Raw genomic sequence first — 10,546 nt, forward strand, 5'->3', positions numbered from 1 at the left:
TGGAGGCAACAGGGAGTGGCAGCAGTTAATCAATGAGGGCCAGCTGATGTCCCTGCCAGCATACAGGCAGGGCTTTGAAAAAGCTGTCCCAGTGGAGGTGGAGGGGAGAGTGTGAGAGAGGAGGAAGACAAGCTAGGAAAGTGGAAGAGGTTGAGATAAGAGGAGAGGAGACAGGCATGGAGAGCAAGTGGTGTCTGAAAAAGACAGCAGTGGGGAGAGGGAGTAGCTCAACAGGAGAGTGCCTGGAATCCCCTCCCCCAGTGAAACTACAGTCCCGACCATGGCCAATGGGGAAAGGACTGACCAGCCAGCCCAGACTGGCAGATTTTAGCACAACCTAACCCCTCCAGTCAAGGGAGAGGTGAGGGAGCCTGACCACACTCAGGGGTACCCTGCCACATGGGGTGTTAGGAGTGGGATCACTCACTGCTGTGAGACCCACAGCAGACTCACCCAGGGCAGGGCAGGGTGATCCACCTGGCCAAAGAGTGGCTGCGACCCAAAACACAGCCCTGAGGAAACTGGGGAGACAGTCGCCTTGGATCCGTATATGCGGGGGCTACTGCCTGACCTGCGAGGCTGGGTCAGCCAAAATGACCCCTCCTCTTACGATGATATAGTGGCCTTTGTGGAGAGACAGATAATCGCTAAAGGCCTCTTGCAGCACCTTGGTGTTGAGGCACAACAGAATAGGAGGCCTGCCCCGGCCCCAAGGACCCATGTACCTGAAACCTTGGACTGAACAGGGTATGGGAGAAAGGAGACTGAAGAGCGGTCAGAAGCCATGAAGGGACTTGGAGACTGAGGGAAGGAAGGACAGGGGGCCAAGCTCAGTGGAGGACTCCAAGCTGGGTATATATGTTATGCTTGTGGGGAGACAGGACATATTGCAGCTCAGTGTCCGAATTTAAAAGAGCCCCTGTCATGCAAACTCAGGGATCTCAGACACCCTGTGTTAATCAAACCTGGCGGGCATAGCAGCAGCTCCCAGTTGGTATGCCCAGCCAGTTAAAATGAACAGCAAAGAGATCATACCCAGGCAGACTTAGGCAGTCACACTGGTCTCTGGGAAACACATGTGGCAGGATCAGTTGTCCCATGCTAAATGCACAGGTATAACCTGCATTCATGTAGATGTTAATTGTTACCCTGCTGTTCTGGTACAGATAGAGGAACAAGGAAATATCAGAATTAACTGTGGGGGTGGTTCCTTGGCTCCCCTACCCGGTTGTCATAGGGTGGGACTTCTCCAGGTTCAGAGACCTGCTTCCCTTGGATGATCCAGGGGGAGAGAGCCCCATCCTGCCCTTCTGGGAGTTCGCCCAAATCCTGTTCTCAGGATCTGGGAAGTCCCAGAACATGAGTTGGGAAAGGAAAGCAGCAAAAAGGCTAAGAACTCATATCCCAGCCCAGAATCTAAGGCAGGCCCTGGCAGGAATGGGGTCTGAGCAGACCAGCTGGGGGGTGACAGAAAGCAGGTGAGCCTGTGTCCAGACTCAGGCCATAGGGACTCCCAGAGGCAGAAATTGGGGAAGGCCTCTCTGGACTCAAGCACGTGGGGCCCTTACATGATAGCTTCAGACAGGACTAGGCCAATAACCCCATGTACCACAACAGAAGGAAGGATGTAGTTGAGGTAAATGGAGTCCCAGTGGATGGGGGAACTAGGGACCCTAGGCCATACTAGCTATGTCTACACGTGAAGCCTACATCGAAGTAGCCTATTTCGATGTGGAGACATCGAAATAGGCTATTTCGATGAATAACGTCTACACGTCCTCCAGGGCTGGCAACATCGATGTTCAACATCGACGTTGCGCAGCACCACATCGAAATAGGCACAGCGAGGGAACGTCTACACGCCAAAGTAGCACACATCGAAATAAGGGTGCCAGGCACAGCTGCAGACAAGGTCACAGGGCAGACTAGCGCTTCCGGGGCAACAGCTAGCCGCTCCCTTAAAGGGCCCCTCCCAGACACACTCAGCCTGCACAGCACGCAGCTTGCAGAGCCATAGGCACGCACACCTCAGGCGACGCAGTCATGGACCCCCAGCAGCAGCAGCAGCAGCCAGAGGTCCACCCAGCCACCCCTGCAGGAGCAGTGCTCGCCCTGCTCTGTGCCATGCAGGAGGCAGCTGAGCACCTCCTTGCCACAGAGGAGGAGATGCCCCCAGGGGAGGAGGACGCAACCCCCAACCCTGCAGCACCCCGACCCCCCCGCCGCCTCATACGCTGGCGGCTGTGGAGCTACCCCACCAGCACCGACTGGTGGGAGCGGCTGGTGCTTGGGGAGTGGGATGACAACCGCTGGCTCAGGAACTTTCGGATGAGCCGGCAGACATTTATGGAGCTATGCCAGTGGCTCACCCCTGCACTCAGGCACCAGGACACCACCATGCGGCGTGCCCTCCCTGTGGAGAAACGGGTCGGCATCGCTGTCTGGAAGCTGGCCGCTCCAGACAGCTACCGATCCGTGGGACAGCAGTTTGGCGTTGGCAAGGCCACCGTCGGGGCTGTCCTCATGGAGGTAAGAGGACCCACAGGGGGAGGGGGGGAGGGCAGCCCTGGCAGGGCAGGGCAGGGCAGGGCAGGGGAGGGGAGGGGAGGGGGGCCCTAGCAGGGGAGGGCAGGGGAGGGGAGGGGAGGGGAGGGGGACCCTGGCAGGGGAGGGCCACACACACCCTGCACACCCCTCATTGGTGCTCTCCCATGTGCTTCCCCTGCAGGTCGTCCGCGCCATCAACGCCCTGCTCCTCCACAGGCTCGTGAGGCTGGGGGACCCAGATGCCACCATCACGGGCTTTGCCACCCTGGGCGTCCCCAATTGCTTCAGGGCTCTGGATGGGACTCACATCCCCATCCGCACCCCGGTGCACAGTGGAGGACGCTACATCAACCGGAAGGGCTACCACTCAGTGGTCCTCCAGGCCTTGGTGGACAGCCGGGGCCATTTCCAGGACATTTATGTGGGCTGGCCTGGCAGCACCCACGACGCCCGGGTTTTCCGGAACTCGGGCCTGTGCTGCCGGCTGGAGGCGGGAACCTACATCCTCCAGCGGGAGATCCCTGTGGGGGACACCACCATGCCCCTCTGCATCATCGCAGATGCGGCATACCCCCTCCGGCCCTGGCTTATGCACCCGTACACGGGCCATCTGTCTGCCAGCCAGGAGCGCTTCAACCAGCGCCTGAACCACGCGCGCCAGGTGGTGGAGCGCTCATTTGGCTGCCTCAAAGGGCGCTGGAGGTGTCTCCTCACCCGCCTGGATGCGGGCCCCACCAACATCCCCCAGATTGTGGGTGCGTGCAGCACCCTACACAATCTGGTGGAGAGCAAGGGGGAGGCTTTCTTTCAGGGCTGGGCTGTGCAGGCCGGCAGGGCTGATGTGCAGCCACCCGCTGCCCCCAGTCGCCAGGTGGACCCCGAAGGGACCCGGGTCCGGGAGGCCCTGCAGGCCCACTTCGATGAGGCCACGGGGTGAACGCTGCCAGGCCCCCCACTGGCCCCCCCATCCTCCACAACACTCCCTGCCCCTACGCCCACACCACGGAGCACCCAACAGCACACCGCCCCCCCGCCCACTTTTCCTGGACAAATAAAAGCAGACACTTGTTTGTGAAATAAACTTGTTTACTTTGAACTCTGTTCTAACTAATACTAACTATATATAGGAACTTCTAACTAACTTAAATATGAAATGCGTATGTATATATTAACAAAAAAAAACAGGGATAACAAGGAAGGGGAGAACTATTTACATGGGGGGGGAAGGATCAGACTGTGCAAATGGGGGTCACAAATAAATAAATACAAACTATATACAAGGCCGAACAACAAAACAGTGGGGGGAATATATGCAAGGGTGGGGGCCACGTCCTGGGCCCCACGCCCCTATAGTCCAGCACTGGGGGTGGGCGGCCAGGAGCCCCGCCTCGGCCTCAGCCCTGTCCGGGGCTGGCTGGGGGACGGGCGGACCGGTAGATACGGCCGGCGAGTGTCAGATGGCCCCACGTCTCCCTCGGCAGAACGGCCCTTGGTGGCGGGTGGCGGGGCGATGGCAGACGGCGCGGCGACGACAGGAGCAGCGGGTGGTGCGGCGGGTGGAGCATGCAGGGCAGGCGCAGAGGTGGCCAGCGCGGCATGGGGGGTCAGGTAATCCGCTATGTGGTTAAAGGTCTCCATGTAGGCCCCCCATGCCTCTTGGCGCCAGGCCAGCGCCCGCTCCTGTAGGTGGAAGCGGCGTTGCTCCACCTGCAGCCACTGCTCCGCGACCTCCACCTGCTGGCGGTGGAGAGCCAGCAGCTGGGGGTCCGTCGCCGTCGGGTGGTGGTGCTGGGTCCGCCGTCTTGCCCGCTGTGGGGCCGGTTGGTCCTCCGCCGAGGGGCTGGCCTGGAGCGATGGCCCCGGAGGGGATTTCAGGACCACTGACGCCTCGCCGGCACTCTCCGGTCCTTCCCATGGTGCAGCTGCGGAACACAGGAGAGGGGAAGAAGAGTGGAGACAGGCGTTAGTGTGGGCCCCGAGCCATGGCCCTTGTCCCCCCACCCCTGTGCTGCAGGTTCCCCATCCCCGTCCCCGGGAGATGCTGCTGTGATGGGGTTCAAGGGTCCCCCTGCACTGCACCCCGTCCCCTGGCGGGAGTGACTCTCACTTCACTCAGCAGGGTCTGACAGGAGAGGTTTCTTAGGCAACAGATGCCCAGTTTCTCCAAGAAGTGACAGCACAGCAGTCAGAGACTGTCCTTCCAACCCGTCCTGGGAAGAAGACCCCAAGGGGTGCCCCTCTGGGGTGTAGCTTTCCCCCTCCTCAGGCTGGCTGCCTTCCAGCTCTCCCCTCCCCTAGCCTCTACCTGCAGCCCCTGATTCAAACCCAGCTCGGCTCCTCCCTCCTGTTTGTTCAGGGCAGAGGTGTAACCTGCCAGTTGTAGCCCCAGGATCATCCTTTGCCCCTGGGAGCTATTCAGCTTGTTGCTCATATCTAGCCTGAGTCTCGCATTTGCACTTCCCCCACCCCATCACATGCTGCTGCTGCTGCTGCTGCTGCTGCTGCTGCTGGGTGTCCCACCCCCCTCCTCCTGGGGGACCCTAGAGGTTCCGCTCCCCCCTGCCCCGGGGATGGGGCATGGCACTGTCGTGCTGGGGGCGGCGGGCAGGGGTGATGCACTCCTGTGAGGGACATGCCACTGCTTTCCTTGGGGCCATGGCCATCTGGGCATGTGGAGGGCCCTGGCCACATATCTATTACCCCCGCCCCTCAACCCCGGGGGTGTACACCGGGGGGGTACATACCTGTAGGTCCACTCCCACGGTCGGGGGACACCCAGGGGGGCGGACGCCCGGCTGCTGCTCCTCGATGGCAGGAGGAGGATCTGGAGCCCCGTCTCTGTGGAGGAGGAGTCCCCCTCCTCCTCCTCCTCCTGCTCCAGTGCCCCGGGGGTGGGCTCCAGGAGGGGCCCCCAGGGTGCAGGGCTTGCCTCCGGGGCGGACTCCACCTCTGGGGCCTGCTGGGGCTCCTCAGCCGATGTGTCAAGCGTGGCCGGAGGGGAGGAGGTGTGCCGGGGGCCCAGGAGGTCCCTGAGCTCCCTGTAAAAGGGGCAAGTGATGGAGGCGGCCCCAGATCGGCCGGCCGCATCCCAGGCCCAAGCGTAACCCTGCCGCAGCTCCTTGAGTTTACTCCAGACATGGTCCAGAGTGCGGGCAGGGTCACCCCGGGCGGCCAGGCCCTTGGCCAGCCGAGCGAACGCATCCGCGTTCCGCCTCTTGCTCCCCATTACCTGGAGCACCTCCTCCTCGCTCCAAAGCCCCAGCAGGTCACGAAGCTCGGCCTCCGTCCAGGAGGGGCCCCGCTGCCGCTTCCCGGCCTGGCTCCTGCCCTGGCTGCCCTGGCTACCCTGGCTTCCCTTTGGGGGAGTTCCCTCAGGGCGCTGGGGGGGCTGCCGGGCAGCCATGAGGTCCTTTGGGGGTCTCGGTGGCTGAAGATGAGCGTGCAGGCTAGCCGCGTGTTACTGCACAGAAAGGGAGGGGGTGGGGACCTTTAAGGGGCCACTCCACGCGGCCACCATTGAGCTGAGGGGCTGGAGAGAGCGTCTCTCAACCCCTCAGCTGATGGCCACCATGGAGGACCCCACAATTTTGAAGTTGCAGGACGCGCAACAACTACACAGTACCTACTTCGACGTTGAACATCGAAGTAGTGCGCTATTCCCATCCCCTCACGGGGTTAGCAGCTCTGATGTCTCGCCTCCTAACGTCGATGTTAACATCGAAATAGCGCCCAACACGTGTAGCCGTGACAGGCACTATTTCGAAGTTAGTGCTGCTACTTCAAAGTAGCATGCACGTGTAGACACGGCTACTATGTGATTAAGGGGGATCTGCTGTAAAGAGTGGTTCCCAGACAGGAGCAAGTTGCAGGGGTGGAGCAACTCCTAGTGCCCCAAAGACACCAGAGAGCAGTACTAGATCTAGCCTCCAGTCATTTATTTGGGGGACACCTGGGGGTTGACAAAACCCTACACTGGATCCTAAGAAGGTTCTATTGGCCAGAAGTGTCCTTGGAGGTCTGGCAATACTGCACCTCCTGCCCTGAATGTCAATTCTATGAGCCCCAAACACTCCTAAAGACCCTACTGGTGTCCTTACCCATTACCAAGGTACCCTTTGAACAAATTGCTATGGACTTGGTTGGCCTGCTGGATAAATCTGCTCAGGGTCATCAGCACATACTGGTAGACCTGGATTATGCCACCTGATACCCACAAGCAATTCCCCTAAGAAATACTGACTCAAAAACCTCACCAGGAAATTAGTCCAGATCTTCTCAAGGGTAGAGATACGCAAGGATATACTGACCACCCCATTTGTTTCTAAGCTCACCTGTGTGCTTTACTTCACATGTGGTCCCTGAGGACCTCAGTCTACCACCCACAGATGGATGGTCTCATTGAATAGTTCAACCATACCCTAAAAGGTACGCTACAGAAGGTAGTGAGTGAGGATGGGAAGGATTGGGACACCCTACTGCCATACCTTATGTTTGCCATTTTGGAAGGTCCCTCAGGCATCAATGGAGTTTTCCCCATTTGAGTTGTTATACGGGTGTAGCCCCAGGAGTATCTCAACTCAACTACCTTACTAACAGGGCCTGGGAGAAGCAACCAAATCATGGGCAAAATGTTGTAGATTATGTACTCCAAATGAAGGACAGGGTAGCCCACGTTGCCCCCATTGTCAGGGAACACTTGGAAAAGGCCCAAGAAGCCCACCAAATGTGTTACAATCGCTGGACAACAGTCCAGAAGTTCCAAGTGGGAGACTGAGTAACGGTGCTGGTCCTGGCAGCAGAGACCTTACAAAGTGGTTGAGGTCTTGGGAAACATAGATTATAAGGTACAGCAGCCAGATCACTGCAAGCTAGAGCAGATTTGCCATGTAAACCTTTTGAAACACTGGCAGGACCGAGAGGCACAGGTGGTTGCACTGGGTGGGGATCAATACCCGAAGAAAACACAGAGAAATCAGTGGGGATATCCCCGGAGCTAACACTGGACCAGCTGGGGGAAGTTCTCCAGGTGATTGCGCAACATTTGGTTGGTATTCTCACTGGGAGGACCGCAGTGGTAGAGCACCACATTATCATCAGCAGAGGTGGGTGCAGCCTAAATCCCTCAGCCAGAGGCAGGGGTGTGGGACCTGGGCAGAACACAGGGCACCTTGCCACACGTTAGTACTGATTTGCATGTTCGGTAATTTAACTGGTAATTGTTAAATAGTAACAGAGAGGTAGCTGTGTTAGTCTGTACTCCAACACAATTGTTAAGACTCCTGAACCAATCGGAGTGCAGTTGCTTGTGATGGCAAGGCATAGGGTTCAACAGCCCTGCGGCTCACCGCTAGTTTGTATCTTGCATTCCTAGAGCTTGTGCTTCAGGGTTTCAGCCACAGTCACAAAGGGACCTCCTCTCCAGTATGTTCTGAGAGGATTTTTTTTAATTGCTTCCTTCTGAAACGCCCAGCTGACTGTGACTGGGGAAGGAACATTGAGTAACGTTGCCTTCCCCACCTGCACCGTCAACCACCGCCCATGAATACCACATACAATTCTAAATAGTAACAGAGAAATAGCTGTGTTAGTCTGTACTCCAACAAAACAAAGCAGCAGAAATGTAGCACTTTAAAGACTAACAAAGTGATTTATGCGGTGATGAGCTTTTTTGGGACAGATCCACTTCTTCAGATCAATTTCATTTCCAGTACAGACTGACATTTATAAGTACAGAGGACAAAAAAAAAAGTTGCAATAAAAACTGACAGATCAAATAGGATTGAAGGAAGGGGGTGAGAGGTGGGGGGATGTTAATTATCCTGTCTGAGATAATTATGAGCATCAAAGGAAGGGAAGCAGTCCTTGTAATGTGTGAGGTAGTTGATGTCTCTGTTCATACCACGTGTTAATGTGTCAAATTTGAATATGTGCTGTAAGTCAGAAATCTCACACTCTAATCTGTTGTTAAATTCTCGATGTTCCAGGACACAAATTCTCAGTTCTTTGACAGAATGGCCCACTCCATTGCAGTGTTCACTGACCGGCTTATGTTTATGGAGTTTCTCAATGTCTGCTCTATGTCCATTTATTCTTGATGTCTGCTTCCCTTCCTTTGATGCTCATAATTATCTCAGACAAGACAATTAACATCCCTCACCTCTCACCCCCTTCCTTCAATCCTATTTGATTTGTCAGTTTTTATTGCAATTTTTTGATTTTTTTTGGTCCTCTGTATTTATAAATATCAGTCTGTATTGGAAATTAAATTGATCTGAAGAAGTGGGTCTGTCCCATGAAAGCTCACCACCAAATAAATTATTTTGTTAGTCTTTAAAGTGCTACATTTCTGCTGCTTTGTATACCATTCTGATCATTGATGTTAAAGAGAGGATTACTTGTGCCAACAAAGCCCCTTCTGATTTAATGAGGATTCACCACAGGGAAAGGCAAATGCTTGTAATGTGTCTTGAGTTCCCATAGAGATTGCAGGGGGATATGTAGCCTTTAATTCCCACTGATTTCATGAACACAGCCAGTAGAGGCTACTAAGTAGTTGTACTGAGTCAATGCAACTTTGTGTTGATTTGGTCCCTGCCTCTTCTCCGTGACTACTGAACATTTTTTGCTTTGCAGCTTCTTACTACAGCCCCTGCCAGGAGAAATTGCATACACCTTGCACCACTGCTGCTTCCTCTACTTGTGTAAGACTTTGCTGCCTGTGAGATACTTCCTGGGTTAGCAGGCAGAAGCGGGTGCCAACAAGGACTGATTCCAGTCCATCTTCTGTACAACTAGCAGAAGTAGCAGGAAAATTGATGAAAATTGAACAGATTTCTTTTTAAATGTTGAGCTGTTGAAATGTGGTCACTCTGAGAATCTAGTTGAGGATCAGGGCTAATTCTCCCCAGTCTTGCACCTTATGCATCATTTACATCAGTGCTTTTTTCCTACAGAAAATGGTGGTGGAACTCAAGCGCCAAACTGCCCCACCCCTCACCCATGGCCCAACCCTGCCCCAGCAGCTTAACTAACCCCCCTCACACGCAGAGCCCTAACTGACAACCCTGGCAGCTTAACAACCCCCCATGGGGCTCAAACTGCCCCATGTTGAGCCCAAACTGCCCCCTGGTGACTTAACTGCCCCTTGGGGAGGCCCAAGCCCCACCCCCGGCAGCTTAGCTGCCCCAGCGAGGCCTGAACCACCACACTAGCAGCTTGACTGCCCCTGCCCCATCGGGCCCTGAGCAACTCTATGCATGGCCCAACCACTCCCTGGCGGGGCCTAAGCCTCCCACCAATATGAGGCCCAAGCTGTCCCCCAGCAGGGTCTGAGCCACCACGCGGTAGGACTCAAATCTCCCCATGCAGGAAGTGAGCCACCCCACCCCAGCAGCTTAAAAGCCTCATCGTGCTGGGCCCAAGCCAGCCCCTCCTGCCCCCACAGATGGCCTCAGTTGGCTGCCCCTGCCCCACATGCGGGGCCCAAGCCACCTACTCCTGACAGGGCCTGAGCCGCCCCCCACCCCTTCCCAGCATGCAGGGCCCAAGCCTGTCACCGCACAGCGGGGCCCAAGCTGACTCCCCCGAGCCAGCCCCTTGCTCCCCACCTGGGGCCCAAGCTGCTCCCTCACTCCTGGCCTGCCCCAGCCCCCCACTTCCTCCTGCTCTGGGCCCCCACCAGCCCACCCTTTCCCCAGCCCCACACGTACCTGAGCAAGGCCAGGGCTGGTGATGGTGCCCCTGCTGGGCAGCATAATGCAGCCGGCCAGAGGCTGTCAGGCAGGGACAGGAGGCAGGCTCCTTAAAGAGCCACATGCAGCTCAGAGCTGCCCAGCTGCCTTTAAAAAATGGTGGCAGTGGAAAAAAAGGGTGGGGGACCACTGTTCTGTGGCATTCCACCAGAAGAAAAAAGCCCTGATTTACACAGTGAGTGTAAAACACTACTCAGAACTGTGACTCACTTTGTTACTTCCTGCTCCTGTGGGGAAGAGACTTGCTT

The 10,546-nt window shown here is 56.4% G+C and overlaps 1 protein-coding gene across 1 annotated transcript; it reads right to left on the reverse strand.

Annotated features, from left to right (window-relative positions):
* Positions 1-3,707: 3,707 nt before the first annotated feature.
* LOC142014510 (uncharacterized) lies at positions 3,708-9,911 on the reverse strand. Its single transcript, XM_074997172.1, has 3 exons — positions 9,843-9,911; positions 5,292-5,725; positions 3,708-4,469 (listed from the first exon to the last, which is right to left on the reverse strand). Exons 1-3 carry the CDS (start codon positions 9,909-9,911, stop codon positions 4,172-4,174), a joined length of 801 nt encoding a protein of 266 aa, XP_074853273.1. The 3' UTR covers positions 3,708-4,171.
* Positions 9,912-10,546: the final 635 nt, after the last annotated feature.

The sequence above is a fragment of the Carettochelys insculpta genome, chromosome 6 (genome assembly GCF_033958435.1).
Source record: "Carettochelys insculpta isolate YL-2023 chromosome 6, ASM3395843v1, whole genome shotgun sequence".
In the NCBI taxonomy this organism is placed as follows: domain Eukaryota; kingdom Metazoa; phylum Chordata; order Testudines; family Carettochelyidae; genus Carettochelys; species Carettochelys insculpta.

Excerpts from the sequence above, each read along its gene's own strand:
- LOC142014510 (XM_074997172.1), bottom strand. The coding sequence starts at position 9,911 with ATGGGGAGATTTGAGTCCTACCGCGTGGTGGCTCAGACCCTGCTGGGG. Across the intron at positions 5,726-9,842 it reads ACAGCTTGGGCCTCATATTG|GGCCTGGCCGCCCGGGGTGA; the intron begins GTGGGAGGCTTA and ends CGGCTGGCCAAG. Across the intron at positions 4,470-5,291 it reads CCGTGGGAGTGGACCTACAG|CTGCACCATGGGAAGGACCG; the intron begins GTATGTACCCCC and ends TGTGTTCCGCAG.